The sequence below is a fragment of the Nycticebus coucang genome, chromosome 14 (assembly GCF_027406575.1).
Source record: "Nycticebus coucang isolate mNycCou1 chromosome 14, mNycCou1.pri, whole genome shotgun sequence".
In the NCBI taxonomy this organism is placed as follows: Eukaryota; Metazoa; Chordata; class Mammalia; order Primates; family Lorisidae; genus Nycticebus; species Nycticebus coucang.
Window position 1 is genome coordinate 52,455,643 of NC_069793.1, and position 22,216 is coordinate 52,477,858.

Consider the following 22,216-nt stretch of genomic DNA (forward strand, 5'->3'; position numbering starts at 1 on the left):
AATGAACAAATGTCCCTGGTGGGTAGAAACCTTAGCCAGTGATACAATGGAAATTGTAGGATTTTAGAATGTTCCTTACTCAAGAGGTGATTGACCTGGAGGTTCTGGGTGCTCTGCCTGCTCTGTGTCCCTAGACCCATCACCAGTGGCTCATCCAGACTGTTGTCACCCTTTCTCCAACCAGTCCTCAAGCCTCTAGGCTCTTGGACCTCCACCTCAAGCCCCTTGGAGCCCACACCGTGTCTGGATCTGGTTGGGGCTCATCTCTGCAGCCGGCCCCCCGTGGCTTTCTTTGTAGCCCGTGAATGAATGCCTTTGTAACCTGTGAAGCCAGTGATGGGGTTGCTAAGAAGGCGGGCAGGGAGGGCACTTCTGTTTGATGCCTGTAGGTTTTCTTACCTTACTCTCTTTCTCTCTGTTTTGTAGTTTTACTTAATAATGTAATTACTGATATATTCCTACATTTGGGAGTATACAGTGGAGACCCCACACGAGAGAACAGAGCTCTTCACCTGGCACTTGGGGCAGCTCAACAAATTGTTTTTGTTGTTTGTTTTTTAAGTTCAGCCTAGAAACCCAGACCTCCAGACCTCTCAGTAAAAGATCTAAGGCAGATGACAAGTGTTCTCGGGGGAAATTCCTGGCGTTTTAAGCCAGCAACACAAAGGACGGGAAGAGGGTAGTGTGCTCTGTAAATCTGCAGCATTGTGGTTCCAGGTGTGGCCCCCAAATGTGTCCAGGTCAGTGTCAGTTTCTAGCTAATGAAAAAGCTGGGGCACCTGGAGACGGAGCTGCAGGGCCACCCGCAGACAGGTAATGAATGGCTAAATCAGGGTGGCCAGAGCAGGGGATGCTGGGGGCAGGGCACTTACCTTGGCAGCAGGAAGTCCCTGCCCCAGAACAAGTACCTGGGAGTGCATCATGGTGATAAACAGGAATGTGGACAGTGCTGTGGAGACAGGCAGTCCTGAGGAGTGAAGCTTAACAGCACAACTCTGGAGTCTGCTCACTCAGGGTCTTTGTCCAGCCCTGCCACTTACCTGTTGTTTGGTGTGGACACCTACTTCTCCATGGCTCCATTCCCTCCTGTACAAAACGGGCAACAGTGCTCTGTTCTGGTGGTGAGTTGTGGTGAGCACGGTGCCTGATTCCAAGAAGGCCTTGAATAGGCTGTCTCTCCACTGATACTCTGCTGTGGACTCAGGTATACAAACACAGCATTGTAGCTATGGTTCCCAGACGCATGTTTTCTGAGTGGTCACCTATGGAAATCACTAATCTCATATCCCCAGGTTGATTCAGGTACCTTTCCACCAGCCTTAAAGCAAGAGAGTGGGGCAGGTGAGGGGGAAGCCACTGGAACCAGACTCCTGGGTTCAAAGCCCAGTTCAACTAGGTACTAGCTGTGTGACCTTAGGAACAATTCCTGATTTATGAATTGGAATAAAAAGTAGCAGTGCTGATCTCATAGGGCTGCTGAGAATTAAATGAGTTAATACCTGTGCCTGGCACATAGTGAATGTTCAGTAATGATGCAGATATGTTGATCTATCAGTAGCTGCAGATATAATGCTCACCCATCCATGTCTCAGGGACTGGGTGTGTACGGCCCTGGTAACACAAAGGGGACGGAGTCAGTCCCTGCCTTCCAAGAACTCCTGGATCCTGAGGGGAATGGGCCAGTGAAGAAACACTAGGGTCAGAGCTGTGATGGGGAAGCACACGGTCCTAAGGGACCTAGAGGGGAGATGGGGAAGCGAAGGTCAGGAGAGGCCCCGGATTCTGAGACACGAGAGGCGCTCCCACGGAGAGGGGAAGCCAGACAGAACGAGGAATGTGAGAAAATCGGAGACGGTCTGAGGAAACATCACTTAAAACACTACGTGGGCGCCCCTGGCGTAGGCACCGGAGAGACTGCTGTAAGACACCGTTCTGCTTTCATCCCTGGTAGCTGACACTCGCCACGCGCCCACGCTGCTCTGATGCATTACGCGGACCAGTAGGGGAGCAGCCCGCTATCACCTCCATTTTACACCTGGGCTATGAACACAGGCAGCCTGGTAACTTGGCTGGGGTGGGACGGAGCAGAGCCGGCTGCAGGTGTTTGGGCCTACCCACTGTGCTACGCCATCCTCAGGGAGCTCGGGACATTCTCCGACCCGTTCCCGGAGCCGCGAGTGGGTCGACCCGGCTGGAGCACCGCGTCAACCGCGGCAGGCAGACCGAGGCCCGCCGGTGATGGTCTGAACGCCAGGTGGAGGGGTTGGGATTGTCTCCTGCAGGCTCGCTCGGGGCTGGCAGGCAGGGCAAGCTGGGACTTGCGAAGACACCCTCCCCCCAACCCCAACCTCGGTGAGCTGTTTCTAGACCGGAAGAGGGAGATGACAGGGTCTGGGAGGCGCGGGGGCGGTGGGATGCTGGGAGGGAGATGGCTGCGGGCAGAGCTGGTCCCCAGGGCAGAAGAGGCCGGCGTGGGGCGTGAGGTCGCGGGCGCCGGGCTGGCCAATGGCCGGGCGGCTGCCCCTCGGCGGGGCGGGGGCCTGGCGGACAGGCGGAGCGCGGGCTGCGGGCTGGCTCCTCGGGTACCAGCGCTGCCGCATCCCCGCCGCGCTCCCGCCCACCGTCCGCTTCCTCGCCCGCAGCCCCGAGGCGGCCTCCCGGCGGGCGCGCTCCCTCCCAGCCTGCGGCGCAGCTCCGTCAGGTCGCGGTGAGTGAGGGGCGGCGGCGGCGCGGGGCCGGGAGGGCCGGCTGGGCTCAGCCTCGCCTGGGTGGGTGCGGGGCAGGGCGCTGTGCTTGGATCCAGCCTCCAGGGGAAGGTATGACCTGTGCTCTGCCCACCCTAGATGGGGGTTGGGAGAGGCTTGCGCCGGGAGTGGGGTGGACACTTTGACCAGCACGGGCTGGCGGAGGGACCAGGGCTGGAATCCGGGACGCAGCGCGGCTGAGGGGCGCCAGAGGCTATTTAGCGTGGGGGACCCGGGCATTGCGGTCGAAGAGCGGGCTCAGCCCGTGCTCGAGGTTGGAGGGGACGTGTATGGAGGCGAGAGGGTCGCGGGTGCGCAGGGCTGGAGTGATGGGCGACGCCTGTGTTCCGGGGAGGAGAGCGGCGTCTAGAGGGGACTGGGTTTCGTTCCGTCTGCTGGCAGGGGCAGCGGAGGGGGGCGGCGGGGCGGGCGGCGGGCGGGGCTGGCGAGAGGGGTGGTCCGCGCGCCCTGATCCCGCTCCGGGGCTCACAGGCGGCGGCTGCGGGCACGGAACGACGATGGGGCGGCTCCGGGGCACCCTACTGTGCCTGCTGCTAGCGGTGGCGGTCCCCACGGCCCCTGCTCCGACGACGACCTCGACTCCCGTGGAGCCCGGCCCGGCTCTCAGCTACCCGCAGGAGGAGGCCACCCTCAACGAGATGTTCCGCGAGGTTGAGGAACTGATGGAGGACACGCAGCACAAACTGCGCAGCGCGGTGGAGGAGGTGGGTGCCCCCGGACGGCGCCGCGCGGGGTTCGGGAAGAGCCGGAGGTGGGGGGGGGATGCGGGGGCAGGGGCTGGGAAGGCCAGGGAACCTGGGTCCTGTGAAGGGGCTGCCAAGGGGCAGGAGCAGATGCGGAGTGACCTGGAGACCGCGCAGGGTGAGCCCAACTCCTCGCTCGCTCTTCCTCCCTGCCCAAAGGTCTGGGTCTGAGCCTGTTCACCCTCCCTACCCTCTTATTTTAAGGTGTGCTCCCAAAGATGCGCTAGGTCTTATTTTCAGGAGACGTCTTATCTTTCCTGTAAGTAGGTCTTATTTTCGAAGGATGTCTTATTTTCAGGGAAACAGGGTAGATAGCTGGGGTCGCCACCTGCCTGCAGGCTGCAAGCCACAACCTTGCAATTGTCTTCAAACCTGTGGTGGGCTGTCCTCTGTTATAAGCAGACGTTTGCAAAGCCCCTGACGTTCCAGCGCTGTGGTTTTAGAGAGGGCCCCAGGAAGCTCTAAGCATCTCCAAGTTCCAGCTTGTCCTTTGTGCTTTGAGCGTGTGCAATCTTCCCAAGATACAGATCAGATGCCATGTGGGTACAGAGTCAAAGAACTCAGAGCTTTGCTGGCGATCTGTCTAGACAGAGAAGGAAGATCAAGATGAAAATCTCTAGCCGGGCGTTGTGGCGGGCGCCTGTAGTCCCAGCTACTCAGGAGGCTGAGGCAAGAGAATCACCTAAGCCCAGGAGTTGGAGGTTGCTGTGAGCTGTGTGAGGCCACGGCACTCTACTGAGGGCCATAAAGTGAGACTCTGTCTCTACAAAAAAAAAAAAAAAAAAAGATGAAAATCTCAAATCCCAGCACTGTATGAGAGTGGCAGGTGAAAGGAGAGAGGGCAGCAACCGCCCCCCCTCCACCCAGGAGAGCTTTGGAGTCAGATTTGCCAGATGTTACCCTTCTAATGAGTAGCTCAGGTCCTTCTCTGCCAGTACTCAAAGGGTGACATTGGGCAAATCACTTAACATACTGAACCTCAGTTTCCTGAGAATTAAGTGCCATGATGTAAGTGTAGGCACCTAGCCAGTAACAGGTGTGCAATGTTTAGCAGCTATTTATAAGCTCTGCCTGGCTTCTTCCTTCCATCCCCTTCTAGGTCCAAATGCTGTGAATGGCATCCTGTTTTGTCCTCTATGGTGGGCACCCAAGCATAGTGAGGGCTGCCTGGGTAGAAGGTGCCACTGACCCAGCCCTCTCCATCCAGATGTGGGGAGCTGTCCCTGGTGCCTGGGGTGGGTAGGCTGGTTGCTATAGTGTGCCTTTGAAGAGGAGCCAGCTATCCCAGTGAAGGAGTCAACAAGAGCCCAGATATCTAGGCTTCTCCACATTCCTGCTGTCTACTTCTTGGTAGCCTCCTTGGCAAAGACTTAAATATGGGCTCTTGTCCACTGGGAGAAGTTACTTTCTTGCCTAAGCCCTGTATAGTTTGGGCATATTTCCCCTTGTATCCTACAACAGCCAATCTGATGGAGTGTGCAATGAAGGGTACTCTGAGTTGGGAGGCAGAAACCTGTGCAGCTGTACTTAAACGTCTACTGGGCAGACCCCAGTTCTAAGACCCAGGATCATTCTGTTCATGATCAGAAACCTGTGCAGCTGTACTTAAACGTCCACTGGGCAGACCCCAGTTCCAAGACCCAGGATCATCCCCGTGGTTGCAGAGTAGCCATGACATACAACAGTTAAAGGGTGAAGGGAGTCGGATAGGCCCCAGTGTCTCTCAACCCTGCAACTTCAAGTTAATTTGGCTTGTGATTCTTTGAATTCTAGGGCAGGCCATTTGCTTTTCTTATCTGGGTTCTAAGATTTTCTCTCCTGCACATGGATTTCCTGTAAGACTGACTCAGTCACCTCCATGTCTTTATTCAGGAAGTTTGCTGTGTGGTCCTCTGACGTTAGCTCCTGATGAGGGAGCAGAGAGAGCAGCACGGCCTCTTCAGTTTCTTCAGTGAGCCGAGCAATCTGAGGCCCAGGGGGACCTGAGTGATGGTGCCTTCTCCATAAGAATTACCCATGTTAGGTTTGCCAGCATCCCAAGGGAAGAACCTCCCTCCAGACATGGCTGTGCTTGAGTTGTATAGTTGGGCAGGCTGAAGTTTGCCCCAGGGGAGACATCAGCTGTCACATCTACTCCAGTCAGTGGTCATTTCCCAAAGAGTATCCTTGCTGGCTGTGGGTACAGGATGAGAGAGGCTGAACATTTTCATGGCAGAAGAATGGACCAATCTTCATTCATCAAATCCCATCTCTGCTACTTACTAGTGGTGGGATCCAGAGTCTGAAATGGAGAAAATGTCCACTCCTTAGGATAAAAGCAATATTAAATGAGAGGATGGGAGTAAAGCAAGCTACCTGATTGTTTAAAATGGAATTAAGTAAAATAAGTATAATACAAGTAGCTTCCTCATGAGGCTGTTATATTACAAGATGGTTGATCCTCAAGAAATAATACTAAAAGTTGTTGTTATCACCATAATAGTACTAGTAGTAGAACAAGTAAGTATCACCACTATCTGATAGATTCTTTTTTTTGTGTGTGTGGTTTTTGGCCGGGGCTGGGTTTGAACCCGCCACCTCCAGCATATGGGACCGGCGCCCTACTCCTTGAGCCACAGGCGCCGCCTATCTGATAGATTCTTAATAGAATCTATCTTTTAAAATGTCTTCTAAAATACTCAAAATTAATACTAAAATACTAAAAATATGTTTTAAAATATCTTAAAAATATAGAATATGGCTGTTAGTATTTTTTTTTGTGAGATTGCCAGAAAGCCCCTTAAATCTCATAAATGCAAGATAGTTGTTATTTAGTTATTGTCCAAGAGAAGAACCAAAAAGAACCAGGGCCAGATGTGTTAATTGTTTACATAGTTGTATCATGAATTTGCTTTCAAGTAACTTCCTGGCGTTTTAAATATTCCAGCTGACTGAAGCTGTTGATGTTTCTTAAGGGAAAAGACAAAGCAGCTGTGCTTGTAGACCTTTCTGGGAGCCGTAAACTTCAGATGGCTTCAGTCTGAGATCCCAGTTTTCCTGGGTTATTATTCTATATGTTACTAATAAATGTATTTTGAGTATAAAACCACTGCTTCTCCTGCCCTCATTGCCAGGTCTGTAACTGGCAGATGTTAGACCAGTGTTCTCAACCTTCCTAATGCCACAGCCCTTTAATACAGTTCCTGTGGGTGGCGACCCACAGGTTGAGAACTGCTATGTTAAACCATTCTTATTGCCTCACCTACTGCTAGCACAAACCCCACTACCAAGCCTGGATTTCTCTTCCAATTTTTTTCCTACTATGCCCCTTTTACAGACACACAGATTCAACCAACTACAAATGCTATTTTTAATAGCGTTCACATTCCTCCTCTATGAAAAACATCTCCTTTTCCTTCAGGCTGAAGTTTCTCTTGCTCACAGCGGTAATAGTTGTGGTTGAAATTTCCATTGTAAACTGTACTTTTAGTTCGTGGTGCCATTAAAAAAACTGTTAGCTCATTCTGTTGAAATAACCTCTGGCTGAGGGGAGGAGGTCTTATAAAACCCAGAGCGAACTCTAGATTTGGTAATTTGTCAATTATCTGAAAGCTGAACTGTGGGATTCAGATCCTAATGGAAATTTTAAAACATGTACCTTCCCTTCTCCCTCTGGGTAGATCCTCACCAGCATCTTTGGTCTTCTCTTTTCAGCTGCGTCTTTGTTATCACACACGTGAGTGGGAACTGGGGTGAGGGCGCTCTCTCTCTATCTCTCACACACACACACACACATACACGCCTTTTCTTGCCCATTTGTCTCTCTTCAGAGCTCCATTTCTTCTCCTTTTTGTTGGCACACTCTTCAAACGCATGCTATCTGCTGCCTGCTCTCCCCACTTCTCCCCCTTCCCCAGATCTTTGGCAGACTGGCTTCTCCTGAAACGGCCCTCTTAAGGGGCAGTGTAATGAAGGCACCTGCACATCACAGCTTTCCCTGTGTCAGGTAGTATGCCAAGCACTTGGATTTCAGGGTCCTTAATTCTTAACATTAGGATCATCCCCCTTTTACAGTTGAGCAAGCTGAGGCTTAGAGGAATTTAGTGTCTTGCCCAAGGTCACATGGCTACCTTGTGGTAGAGCAGGACTTGCACCCACCTTGTCAGACTCCAGAATCCCGCCTGGTACTTTCTCCTGTCTTGCCCTCTGATGATGCTGGAGACAACAACCTATCTAATCTGGTGGCCATTGCTCAGTGGCTTGGTCCTTCTAGATTTATTTGGATCATTTGCCATCTATATGGCACCTTCTCAGGTAGAGCTCCCTTCTCCTAGCTAGTTCTAGGTAGTACCCTGACTCCCCCTCTTCCTTTCTGAGTTTCTATGTTATTTTCCAGCTAGTCTCTTTAAAACTTGCTGTAACTCCCTATTGCCTGGAGCGCAGTTTCTTAACTGGGTACAGATAGAGGAGAGGAAAATACTCAGAAATATCTGAGAAGTTCATTGATATCTGGAGGTCCCATCTCCAGAAATTGCAATTCAGCAGGTATGGGAAAGGATCCAGATATATTTACAGTGGAACCTCTGTAAACTGACTACCCATGGCACTGGTCAATATATGGAGGTGGTCAACATAAGGAACTAGGCCTGCTGTACCGATATGTACATGTGGTACATGTCCAGTCTATGAAAATGAGGTCAGCTTAAGGAAATGGTTGCTGTAGGGGGATGGTTAACTAGGGAGGTTCTACTGTATTATTTTTTTTTTTTTTAAGTTTGGGGCGTGACTCTGTCATAAAACTGTCCTCATACTGTTGCTGTGACTATTCAAGGCACTTGGGGCAAGGGCTCAGACATAGCTAATGCCCCAAACATGGGGGTTGTTATTCTAATTATTATCATTATGAAGCCGGTGATCAAGTTGCAGATACCTCAGAATAAACGCAGCCCTGTATACACAGAAGTGTACACTGACCCAGTCTTTGTTTGATTAGTTGAGCCTCTGCACCTACCCAACTTTCTTAGTGCTTTAGTGCTACATTGAGACATGGGGATTCCTTCCTCATATCCACTCCAGCTTGGCCAATCTTCCTGGGGGAGGTGGGAAAAGTGAAGACTCATTTAGTACTTACGGGAAAAAAGGACAGTGATTTATTTTAACTAGGAAAATATTTTTTGAGGATTAGTTTAAAAGAATGAAAATAGCCCAAAGACAGAAAGGTTGGAAAATTGCCAACTATCAACTAGAACTTCTCTTTGTGTCTCTTATTTTAGATCCCTAGAGAGAGTATCTGATCAGCTCCACTAGTCCGTGATGTGGCCTCCCTTTGGGTACAGTCAGCTGAGAACAGATCACATCGTCGACTGCCCACTCCTCAGGGATAGGGCAGGGTGATGAATCAGTGGGTGCTGCCATGAGGTGACTGGTATATCTGGTAGAGATGTCATGGAGGATTGGAGGACAGTGGCCTCAGAAACCTGACACTGGGGAAAGACATGTGTTCAAGAAGAGCTAGAGAGGTGCAGGCCCCAGAACTAGTCAGCTGACCCTCCACAGGTATCCCTTTGTGAGGGTACCCTACAAGGTACCCAAGAGGTGGGATACAAGACACCTTATTCCCTACAGGTAAGGTGACCCTATCCAGCTAGGGCAGGGAATGAGGGACTGTCTTAGTTTGTGTCCTCAGCACCGTCACCATCACCATCACCACCACAAGACACTGCAGCAAAGATTTAGGAGCAAATGGTTTATTTGGGAGGTGATCCTAGAAAACCTAGCAAGATGAAACCTTGTGTTTCATCTTGTTTCCACACAAGATGAAAAGGAAGAAAGGTAATAAAGTGTCTGTTCATGAGCAGGTGATTGTTGTGGGCTTCCAGGGTTTAGTCCCCCAGAGGGTTTTCAGAGAGAGACTCTGTAGATTCTCCACACTTTAGAATTTTCTTGCAAGAGGAGGAGAAACTGGGGTGTTTACCTCCATAGCCTGTCCCTCCCTAAACTTGGGACCTGTGCATACTGAGTACACTTCTGTAGCCAGAGAAGGCCCTCGGAGAGAGATAGGGTCAGTTATTGGCATAACTGGGTGCAGGTGACCTCTGGAGTAGCCCCCAGAAGGTGGGCAGGGTAGCAGCAGCATTTATACGGGGGCCAAGACTATTTAATGGAAATATGTCCAAATCCCAACTCCTCCCTTCGCTGGGAGTCTTCCTGAGCCTCACTTTGCCTATTTGTGAAATGAAGACCTTAACACTCACCTTCTAGGGAGGTTGTGAAATTTAAGGGCTATAATGGATGGAAAGCATTTAGTACATTGTTTTGTCCTAGTGATCACTCAGTTAATGGTACCTATCATTATCACCACTGTCTGTAATTGCAGAAGAGGAAAAGAGAGACGGGGCTTTTGTTTTCCTAATGAACTCTTACTTGTAACAAGAGGAAATAATTTAGCTCATTAAATTCATTGATTTAATAGATGGAGGCAGAGGAAGCTGCTGCTAAAACGTCATCAGAAGTGAACCTGGGAAATTTACCTCCCAGCTATCACAACGAAACCAACACAGACACCAAGATCGGAAACAACACCATCCACGTGCACCGAGAAATTCACAAGGTAAGGGGATGCACAGCCAGCTCTTCCTCCTTCCTGTAGCTTCCAGTCCCATCAGAGAACTAAGGTCTTATTTGCATACTATATACACAAGTCAAAACTACAAATAAGAATGGTAAAATACAGATTAAAATCCACAAGGTGTGAGGGCACTCTTTAAAGTGGAAAGATATGTATCTGTAACCTAAATGGCTTTTGTGGTGAGGCAATAAGTTTAACCCAAGGCTTCCCGCCAGTCTTATTGCAAAGGAATGTTCAGAGATTTTTATCATTTGAAAAAAGGAAACAAACAATGTCTAGAGAGACACTTTCCTAGTATTGAATTTGAGGAATTTATCGCATAGGTTTTTATGTATGTCTCAGTAGAGAGTTGAAATATGTTGTACTGAGTCAATCCTCATGTTTTCTCAGTAGGAATGTAAATGTGATATATGCCATTTTCAGAGGGGAAACGCTCTGATGCCACCAAATCAAACATTCATTTGTTTGCTTGTTGTCTATTCAAAATCTGATAGCATTTTCCCACCCCACAGCATGTCTAAGTGTCTCTTGGTCTAACATCCTCCGTGAGTAGCAAGGAGGTTCATTCCCAGTCTGACTTGATGAAGAAAATGTGGCAAATACAAAGAAACATGACATTTAGCCTGGCCCTGGTGTGAGACGTCCCAATGGCAGAAACTTCGTGAGCCTGTGTTCTCTTCGAGTCTGCCACACAGATATGCAGGGTCAAGGTTAGAGGCCACGGAGTTCACATGCTGTTGTGAATGTCAGGGAGCTTCACTTCCTATTTCATCTCAACTCCTGCAGGCAAGGCCACAATAGCTCTCAAGAAAGGGCCTTGTATATGTTCAAATGCCCAGGCAATTACATGGATGAAACACTAGTGTTTCTGTGCCACGGAGTGTCAGGGGGTCAGTTTTTATTTACCATTGCCTTGTGGGGTACCCTCCCCCACTGTGCAAGGATGGGCTCAGCTACAGAGTATATCCCTTCAAGTAAATGAATGAGTTCATCTCCTGAGTATAATCCTTTAGCATTACTCATCTGACCACTGGAGAATGTTCCCAAAAGTGATTATGTTATTCTTGTCAAAACCAATATTCAGTCATCCTTTCTGACAATAATTAGCCAGCAGGCTTGGTTGCTTCTTAAATTGCTCCTCATAGAAGTCAGAATACCTGAGTGTGAGTCCTACCAGGAACTAGTGTGATTTTTGAAAAATTATTTAAATTTACTGACTCTCACTAGCTGCATTTATGAAATAGGGCTACTAACATCTACTTTGCAGGTGTTTTTATTATTGTTGTCATTATAATAAAGTTATGTTATTACAATATGGCGGCTCTCAAGTGGGCTCCATGGTGTACCAGTCCTATGCCATGGGTCATGAAAGAGGGCTCAGTAGTGGTGAAACATATTCAAAAAACATTATATATATTCTCCCCCTAGAAATTAAAAAAATGCAGACTCTTAATAAAGACTCTTAAGAAGTCCCACAACCCACCTATACAGTAGAGGCTTATAGAATTTTTAAAAATATGGCATTAGTTAATTCTATAAAAAGCTAGCATAAAGGACATTGTCTCTTTTGGGATTAGAGAAATAATTTAGGTAAAAATTTAAAAACATGGTAATGAGGATGTGGTTCTTACCACCTCAGAACTGGAATTTGATCCCCTACTGCAAAGAGTTTCCACTTCGTCCTGGATTTAGACTTTCATGATATTAAAGCTGGCAGAGACTTTAAAGATGAAATTTAAAAGAGAAAATTGTGACTCAGAGAAGAGAAATGACACGTTCCAGGTGACATACCAGATGGTTCTTGGCCAGAGCTCAAAGGACACACATGTAGCTCCTGGACCAGCGTCTTTTCTCTTTTTCATCACCAAGTCAGCCATGGGGCAGGAATGTCCTGGGCTCCAGGTCAGGCTTAGCTTTGAGGTGCCTGGTTGCATAAGTAGAGGCAGACACCAGAAGTAGGAATATTGGTACAAGTCTCCCTGTACTTCAGCGCTTCCCTAACAAAATGAAACTGTTCCCTGGGATGAGGAGTAGGGCTGCTGTAGCTACGGCCTGCCTGCTTGTCATGAAAGATGCACATCTAGACGCCCAGACATGCAATTTGTCCTGACAGTTGACACTGAGTTTCAAGTGATGAGCCCCCAACATGATAAAAATAGCGGATGCTGCTGAGGGTTTGTGCTGAGTGCTCCCCACGATGGCTTGCTTGCTGCTCATGGCAGCCCCATGATGCAGACTCTGTCAAAACCTCTCATCTCTGCACCCGGGGAAGCTCTCTGCCCCACAGTTGCCAGTGGACTCAGCAAGGAAGGAGAGCCGCATTCTGACTACGAGGTGACCCTGCTTCAGAATGTGGGGGGAAAGTCTTGTGGGATTTGCTCAGGATTCCCTCTATTTAACTTTCACTGTGTCTGTTCTACTGTAGATAACAAACAACCAGACTGGACAGACGGTCTTTTCAGAGACAGTTATTACATCTGTGGGAGATGAAGATGGCAGAAGGAGCCATGTAAGTTGTCACCTCCCTGAATTCACACCCCAGGGCACATACACTTTTGTTTAACCTGCCAATGGTGACCTGGGCTGCAGACCTTGGGCAGAGGGAGCTGATTTTTATGCACCTGTGCTGGCTTGTTTGTACCAAGATTTATGACCAGATTGATGTAATCCAGGATGTAATTCATCCATGCACTTGGCATCAGAAACAACAGAGAAATTAAATTCATTTGTCGTGTGTATGGCCCCATCTCAGCTTTGAAAGGGTACCAAGCAAGTACCAGGTATATTGATTGGGACCTGGTCACAGATGTGGTGTGTAAGATGGTGAAATCCCCCCAGCTTCTGGGATGGTCCATGCCTTTTGCAATCCCAGCCCTGCTTAGGCAGCTTGAGAACACGAACATCTTACAGGGAACCTGTAGGCATAAAGGCAAAGATTTGTTCCAGGCGTGGGACTCTGGTCACCTATGATTGTTGCTGTGATTTGCCTTTGGATTTTATAGAATTACAGAGCCCTAAAGTTGGAAGTGGTGTGATTTCACAGAGGGGAAACCTGGGTACTAATCAGGGGATATCCCCATTGGAGTCATTGGTCTTCTATCTCCCAGGCCAGAGGTGACTCAGCTGTGCTTTATCTTCTCAAAGAGGTGGCTTCCTCACGTGCTGCACGCGCCTCTGGGCAGGAACAAGGCACCTGTGACATGATCAGTGGGGAAAATGTGCTTGGTGTGCGGAGACTGCAGGGACCCAGACTCTCTGCACCTCGGTCATTTATATGTCCCTGGCCTTCAAAGGGCCTTGAGGACTTTCCCCCCACTGCTTTTGGCCTTATTACTGGGAGAGAACCAGTGTATTGATACAAGTTAGGAAGGTGGTGTTGCCTTGGTTGGTAGTTGATGGGTTTTTCTTTTTCGCTTGTTTTTGGCACAGTGCAAAATGTTGGGGAGTTGACTGACATTTACTTCAGGCTTGGGGTCCGGGTGGCTGTGTGTGATGGTGGTGACCCACCATTCAAGGCGTCTGGAGGTGGTGGGGAGGAACTGTGCAGGGAAATGGAGAGGGTACTGGCCTCGGATCGTCACCTATAAGCTTTTCCCCATCTTCATGTGAAGTAACAATGTCCACCATCCCTTCAATCCTTGAAAGTACAGAAACCGATGCAACAAAGACAAGGTTAACTAAGGCCAGGAAGAAAGGGAGACCAGCTTCCAAAGATGGGAAGATAGAGAGGGAAGCAAAACAGAAACCACCCAGCCAGCCATAGGATATGACCGCATTTCTTAGAGGGGAAAGATTTAGAGTATTCCAGATCTAAGCGTGGGGGGCCTCATGAGGAATAATGGGCCTGACTAGAAGCCATGGAATGGAAACGGCAGGGGAAACAAACTCACAGTGCTATACATTAGAGCAAATAGGCCTTTTTCTTCCAGCAAAAGTGAGTCCATCATTACACGATGGCACAGCTTTGCTCTGGGGGAGGCAGTGGCTGTACCCGTGAGCTTTCTTGCACCTGCCAGGGGCTGAGGTGCACACACGGTTGCGACTCTCACATCCCATGCTCTCTCCACCACCAAGGGGAGCAGCTGTGTCAGATTTGAGCCTTGTAATGGGGAAAACTGAGACTCTGAGAGTGGGGGCTGGCAAGAGATAAGAGCTTGATGGTGATGCCAAGAGCATTCTTGGGGCAGAGGCCAATTGCTATATGCCAGCGAGTTTGCCAGCTGCCTGAGTGCCCGTGTGTGTCCCTGCTTAAGTACTCAGCCGGGAAGCCCAGAATCTCTATTCCTGCCCACTCCATCTCCTATGGCCATCATGGGACGGAGGACAGACCTTGGCACCCCTGTGCAGGGCATAACCTAAACTAGTGGTTCTCAGCCTTCCTAATGCTGCGACCCTTTTTTTTTTTTTAAAGTTGGCGCTCAATCTTTTTTTATTTTTATTTTATTTATTTTTATTGTTGGGGATTCATTGAGGGTACAATAAGCCAGGTTACTCTGATTGCAATTGTTAGGTAAAGTCCCTCTTGCAATCATGTCTTGCTCCCATAAAGTGTGACCCTTTAATACAGTTCCTCATGTCGTGGTGACCCCTAAGCATAAAATTATTTTCGTTGCTACTTCATAACTTCATTTAACTTCATGTAAATATCTGATAGGCAGGATGTATTTTCATTGTTACAAAGGGGTCGCGACCCACAGGTTGAGAACCGCTGACCTAAACCCTTGCATATGACAGCTCTGAAGATGCAGGAGGTTGAGGGGAGTGGTAGATCCAAGAAACTCAGATGGTGGAGACTCACCAAGACTTTCTGGATTCTCGCTCAGGCCTTTGGGATGTGAGCTCATGGGGTTTCTCTGTGAGAATAAATTCCATTTTGATTGGCTGGCGGGGGCAACGTGGGGCATCTGATGCTTGACTGGCCAGTGTTGGCAGATCCTACAGGCTTTAGAGAATGGCCTCCTGTGAAAGAGATGTCCTGTGGCAGAGAAAGCAGTACCTGTGCTCACTGCAGAGCTTTGCTCTGTGTCAGAGCAGCTTCTAAGACAAGCAAGATCTAGTTTCATATGCTTGCAGAATTCTTTCACGCGCCCACCCTTCCCTTCCCGGCTCCCCCATCATCCGAACACATTGAGCTAGGGCTGAAGCATTATCTTTACAGAGACATACAGCTCCTTTTTCTGAATAGGAAGCTATGAAGACTAGATTGCTGTCAAAGGAATACCAAGAGTTGTTCATGGTCGCCACTGTCCCATTTCCTAGTTTTGGGATTTAATGATTTTTACAGTTGGCTTTGAAATGGATTGTACCCTGCAGAAACTTTCTCTAAAAGGGAAAAAGGGGGATTTGCCATTCCCAAGGACAAAATCATATGCTGTTCAAACCTTAAAATGCTATAATCAGGGGCTAAATTTTTAGGATTTAAAATTCCCAGATGAATTCAATTAAAAATAATCGCCAAGTGCCCTATGTTTTCCCTTCTTCAAATGCTGGAATGTGTATTAATATGTATGGTAACCCAGGGAGGCTCGTGGAAATTTACAGACAGAAACACTATATGCCTGTCTAGAAGCTGCTTCTGGTATGTGCGAGGCACTGGTCTGTTTTTATACTCAGATGTGAAAGGGGAAAGGGACACTATGGCTTGTTATTTCACCTGAGCGCCTCGGCTGATGGGATGTGGTCTGACGTCTTTGTGGTGAGGCTTTTGTGCTGCACCCTCAGCCTGCCCCACTTCGCAGGCCAGTGGGCAGGCACACGGATGCTGCGCCGCATGTGTGCAGGGCACCGGGGAACGCAGCATGTTGGAAGCTGGGGTATGGACGGGCCATTGTACATTAATAGGACACTTTTATTTATAGAATCGTGTCCCCACATAGGAGGAGTCTGGCCCAGTTAGACAAGGCACCGTTTTGAAGGGACATGTTCTCTGGTTAAAATACAGCTCAAAGGTACAAAGCTTAGCATGTCCTGCGTCTGTAGTCTTTCTGGTTTCTCATTAGAATCTTATATTAAAAAGAGAGTCTGTTTGTTCTTTTCACCTGAACATACCTAGTTTGAAACTACAGTTCACTTATGTACAATCAAAACACTGATTAAAACTTCTGAGGCCACAGGTAGACGAATTTCACTACCAGAAACATCCAGATCATGGGGACTTGAGTGACCCGGCGACTTCCTTGTTCCAGAGAGTGACCAGTGCTGCTGGTGCCCTTTTGATTGGAGACTAGACTGAGGCAGTGACCATGGAATTCTCTACAAGTGTGAAACCAGTTTCCTTCCTTGCTGTGAGAATACTTGGTCTGATACTTGTGTTGGAGCCTGGGGATGTTAAACTGTGGCCAACTTTTGGAAGGCTTTTTGTTTGTTTGCTTCTGTGGAGCAGTAAACAGCTAGTCACCTCAAAGCCCAGCCAGGTAGGAAGGGAAAGTGTCCCAACTGACCTCATTCTCCCTCAGGCCTCAAGTTCTTCCCCAGCCTGTTCATTCATTGCAGAGCAGACAGGTGGGGTGCTGGCCATGTTTCCTCCCCGCACCCGGTTTCTGCTGTTGGACTCTATGCATTTAATGGAATGTCAGAGGGTGCCCTGATGACAAGTCAGTGGGGTCTATTTTAACCGAACAGCACCCAGGGAGGATGCAGTGGGTAAGACTCAGTCAGTTCCCAGAGGATCTCCCACCGGGGGAGTCCTGCTGGGTCCCGGGAGGCTGGTGTGGCTGAGTCCCAGGACGTGCTTCTTCTCTTCTGCCAAAGTTGAGACCGAATAAAGACATCCGAACAGGTGTGAAGCAGACCAGGGCTCAAACCCTGCCTTGACCCTTACAAACTCTGTCCTCTGTGACTCAGTTTCTTCAACTGTCCAATGAAGCTTATAGTCCCCTTTTCACATGATAGAGTATCTAGAAGGCAAGGTTTATAAAAGCTCTTTGCGTGAGGTTCATTGTTATTGGAAGTAATTAAAACTGGATTCTAATTGGCTTCTCTGGTTCCTGGCAACCTTTCCACAAAAAGAATGGAAGCTGCGGATGTGCGTAAGGCTCCCCAGGTCTCTTGCCCTGACGTTAGCCTGGGGCTCATTGCGTTCTGCAGCCGCCTGCCTCATTCTCTGAGTAATGTGCTTTGCCAGAGCTCTGTGCCCCTAGCCACGAGGCTGACTCATCCTGCTGCCTTTCCTGTCCTTGCCTGTGCTGTGTGTCTGGGTTGGGTGTTGGGGATACAGACAGAGGAAGGTCGGGCTGTAAGAAATAGCAGGGCATGGGGGATGGGCAGGAGCACCCTCATTCCAGCCTGGGGCCCTTGTTGGCAGGGTGTGGACTGGTTTCTAGAGAAGGAAACAGACTTCTTGTCCTGAGGGTGATGGAGTAGCTTTTGTTAGTGTACAGTTCCCTAGGCCGAGGACTGGTAGAAAGAAACAGAGAAGGGAAATGGGAGGACCCTATATCATTCTAAGAACAGGGTAAATAATTCCCAAATAAGTAACATTGATGTGAGTGAGCAATTTTAATATACCAGGCACTCCTGGTATATTAAGTTGTACTCTCCTCAAACTAAGTATCTCTCAAGATAGAATTTGTTAAATGATTCCATAGCCAAAATCAAAATACTGTATTGTTAACCAATAAGTTGCGTGTAGATTTCATATAAGCTGGTGTAAAAGGTTGCCTTTGACATGCTCTTAAGTAAAAAAAAAAAAAAAAATTACTAAGCAGCATATATAACATAAAATATACATATATACTATATTAAAAATCTCAATTTTAGAAAAAGCATGCATTAGGGCGACACCTGTGGCTCAGTCCGTAAGGCGCCGGCCCCATATACCGAGGGTGGCAGGTTCAAACCCGGCCCCGGCCAAACTGCAATCAAAAAATAGCCGGGTGTTGTGGCGGGCACCTGTAGTCCCAGCTACTCGGGAGGCTGAAGCAAGAGAATCGCTTAAGCCCAGGAGTTGGAGGTTGCTGTGAGCTGTGTGAGGCCACGGCACTCTACCGAGGGCCATAAAGTGAGACTCTGTCTCTACAAAAAAAAAAAAAAAAAAAAAGAAAAAGCATGCATTAAAAAGCTTGGTGAACTATATACAAAATCATTCATAGATATCTCTGGAGGAATTTAAGTTTGCAGAGAGACTTTTTATAGATTTTTGTATTTTTAAAATATTTTTAGAAGTTTGAGATTATGTCCCATTTGGGCATAAATATCTAATTATATGTATTTTTGAATAATTTTGCAAGTATTTTCACTGCGTTGTAAATCCTAAAAATTAAATTGCTAAGTCAAAGTATGTACATGTCTAAAATTTTGAGATACTCCCAAATTTTCTAGCAGAAAGGTTGTACTCATTTTGTTCTTAGCAGCGATTTTTGAGGCTATATTTCACCCACTCGCACCTAGCGTAGGTATTAGACTAGGGGGTCATCTGACAGGGGAAAAAGATATCTCCTTTTTGTTTATATTTCTCTAATTATTAGGTCAAGGGGGACGGATGGCTGTTTGAATTGTATGGGTAGCCACATCCCTTCCTCTCTTGGCCAGGGAGAAAGGTCAGTTTTGCGTTCCAGGCTGTTCCCAAGACCAAACACCATCTGTCCCAGTGTGGGGCAGATTAGGGAGGTGGGAAGTCCCAGTGGGAACATCTGAGTGTCTCTGTGAGGCAGCTGATGGGCTGAGTCACAGAGGGAGTAGGTGACGGTGACGTGCTTGCTACTGCCACCACCCCTGCAAATACAAACAAGGTTGAGGGGTCTTTTCATAGGAGCAGCACTTCACTGAGGCATTAACAGCTTGGGCACAGGGAGTCCAGTCCCAAAGGCAACACTACTGCTTATCAGCCATGTGACTTTGGTTAACTTCCTAACTGCTCTAAGCCTTAGTTCTCTCATCTATAAAACTACCTTCCATATCATATTATCATAAGGATAAAATAGAATAATCCAGGTCAAAAACACCGTACATTGCTTAGAACTAAAGACTTTAAGAAGTTAGTAAATATCAGCCATTTGTTGTTATTTGATTATCCCCCATCCCTGGTTATCCAAATTCCCAATATTAATTATTCATTTCATTTATTTATTTGCACATTTATTTACTTGCACGTACTAGCACCTACTATGTTTCTGGTGGAGAAGTGTCAATGATACTCTTAACAGCAGAGAGCACCCAGGCTAGCCATGGACTAAAATGATAACCAGATCCTTGTAGCGTGGATGTATTCTAGTGCAGAGGTCTCGCAAGGGGTTGTGGAGGCATGGCACCGGGGCCACATCAGGTAGCTGGGGAAGAATCTGTTCTTCATGTGTTGCTCATGTTTCTGATCATTTTATAAGCAAAGGCATGGCTTGCCCTTGTGTTTCAGAATGGCTTTTCTTTACTATTTTTTTTTAATCATAGCTGTGTACATTAATGCAATTGTGGGGTACAATGTGCTGGTTTTATATACAATTTGAAATATTTTCATCTAACTGGTTAACATAGCTTTCACAGTATTTTCTTAGTCAGAATGTCTTTTCAAGGATGTTGTATAGCCAGTACGATAGCCTTGGAAGACCGCGAAAACTCTCCCACCATGGCAGAGGGCAGTTAGTTTGCAGTCCATTATCAAAGGATTAGATGCTCTTAGCGTGGGATTACTTATGTGTGATGCAAACCTGATGCACATGTAGCATCCACCTGAGCTCCTGTGGCCCATGTGGGACTTGGGGAGCAAGGGAAATAACACAGCCAGGAAACAAGAGCCCCTTCTGTGCTGCTGGAATAAAGCCTTTTATCTCTGACCCAGAAGGCTCATGTCTTCTGCTAGCATCCATGGAACTGCGGCAGGCTCACTTGTCATCTTGCAATAGAGAGTAAGTAGAAACTCAGGCCCTTCAAATTGCTTAGCAAATACTCCCTGGAAAGGGTGGTGGTTGAGGTGTATCTAGGAATTTTCTATTATGGGGAAGAAGGGAATTTCTTTCAGAAGCAGGTCTTGTTCAACAAAATCAAGGAAGCATGTAGAAAGAAGAACATGCTGGAAGAATGCCAGCTGAGAATGCCAGAGCTTGAGTTTAGCTGGGGTTGGGGGTAGCAGCAGATAATGTTGCGGAGAGGCAGGGGTTAGATCAAGAAGGCTTTCGAGAGCCCAGCCAAGGGGTTGAGAATACACGCTGAGACAGGAGTATACCCTGCATCTGCAATGCTTCACTATGCCCTGCACTGTACACTGTAATGAGGCTCCCGCAATTCCCAGAGGGAAGAGCCAGGAAAATGTGGTTTGGACGGCAGAGACATTGGTGAGGATAGGGCTTTGCTTAATTCTGCTAAAGCTGGAGCCTTGAGTCCTCTCTGGGATGCAAAGCCTGTGCCCTGAAAAAAGCCTGGCTTTGGGCCTTGAAATCTGGAAACTTTTATTTAGAATTGGAGCACTTTTTTGCTCAGTGCCAGCAGATAGGCCAGATAAGTGACAATGATTGAACTTGAGATCTCATTAAACCGATGGCGTCGGCTGTGGAGTAAGTGCTTTCTGTGACCTCCGAGGAGCCTGAGCGCATGTGTCTGAAGAGCTCCTCCCCGCAGGTGTGTGCTGTCCACAGTTCTCAGGACCTGAGGATTCTTCCAGACTACCCTGGACAACATCCACCGTAGGGTCATTGCATCCTGGCTGTGGCCCTGTTCTTCCTTGTACCTTGGCCTCCTTCTGAAAAGATCACAAAGCACCTGAGTCCTTTTTGTTTCAAAATTTTACCAAGGGCTACAATTCCCAGTATTCTCTTATTTGTTCAGAAACTATACCAGGGATCTGACTGGCATCCCCTCACATAATCCACATGGCAGCCATATTGAATGACCCCATTTTACAGATGAAGTAACTGAGGTTCAGAGCAATTATACTGCAGAGCTAGTAGGTGGCTGAGCCAGTCCTACAAGAAAAAAATAAAATGAAACGCTTAGATCTTATTGATTCCAAAACTTCCCAATCCATGTTCTTTTTTTTTTTTTTTTCCTTTTTGTGGTTTTTTGGCCAGGGCTGGGTTTGAACCCGCCACCTCTGGCACATGGGACAGGCGCCCTACTCCCTGAGCCACAGGTGCCACCCCCAATCCATGTTCTTAATGGAACATTTTTTTAATTACGATAAAATATATGTAGAATAAAATTTACCATCTTAACAATTTTTAAGCGTACTGTTCAGCAGTGTTCAGTACATTCACATTGTTTTGTATAATCTCCAGAAACCTTTGTCTTGCAAATCTGAAACTCTATAGCCATTAAGCAACATTTCCCATCTGGTTCTTCCTTCCCTGTGGCCCTTAGCAAGCACTGTTCTCCTGACTGTCTCTGTGAGTTTGGCGGCTCTAGGCTCCTCAGAGGAACCACACGTATTTGTCTTTTCGTGACTGGTGTATTTCACTTTGTACAGTGTCCTCGATGTTGGCACATGTGTCAGAATCTCGTTCCTTTTTAAGGCTGGATAATTTCCCACTGTGTGCGTGTCAATATGAATGTACATGTGTGAGCGTATGTTTGTCACACACTACATTTTGTTTGTCCATCTGTCGCTCGGGGGACCTTTGGGTTGCTTGCACACTCTGGCTGTTGTGAATCACACTGCTGTGAACACGGATGTGCAACTATCTCCCTGAGACCCAGCTTTCAGCTCTTTTGGATGATGACCGAGAAGCGGAATTGCTAGATCATCTGGTCATTCCACTTTTAATGCTCTGAGGGCCTGCGTACTGTTTCCCACAGCAGCTGCACATTTCACATTCCCACCAGCAAGGTGGAACATTTTTTTAAGCTTTCAGTTTTCATGACTGTGGACCTGAGAGGACACAAAGGCCCAGTGTGAGCTGAAGGACTGTGTAAAAATTACTAGTCTCTGCCACCCTTGGACAAGGCAGCGCCTTCCCCACACTGGTCCCAGAGGCTGCCTCTGTAGTATGGCAGCCCCAGCCTCAGGGCTCTCTTGGGGGCATAACTGATGCCACTGATCAGAATGCCCAATCCCACAGCCCTGGCCTCTAGCTGGCCTGCTGAAAACTCCCCCCAGGCCTGGGAGCCTGCGTCTTAGAGATGATCATCTCTAGGTTCCAGAGACGCGATGTTTTGACGATTCAGGAATCTTTACC

At 47.8% G+C, this 22,216-nt stretch overlaps 1 protein-coding gene across 2 annotated transcripts in view; it reads left to right on the plus strand.

Annotated features, from left to right (window-relative positions):
- Positions 1–2,736: 2,736 nt before the first annotated feature.
- DKK3 (dickkopf WNT signaling pathway inhibitor 3) overlaps positions 2,737–22,216 on the plus strand; it is a 41,766-nt gene continuing 22,286 nt past the window's right edge. Inside the window, exons 1-4 of one of the 2 annotated variants that reach the window (XM_053560208.1) lie at positions 2,737–2,767; positions 3,239–3,469; positions 9,960–10,097; positions 12,541–12,624. In XM_053560208.1, coding sequence (XP_053416183.1) covers positions 3,263–3,469; positions 9,960–10,097; positions 12,541–12,624 — 429 coding nt within the window. In that variant the 5' untranslated portion in view covers positions 2,737–2,767; positions 3,239–3,262. Of the gene's footprint in view, positions 2,768–3,220; positions 3,470–9,959; positions 10,098–12,540; positions 12,625–22,216 lie in introns of those variants that run through there. The other variant, XM_053560209.1, reaches the window with a different exon arrangement.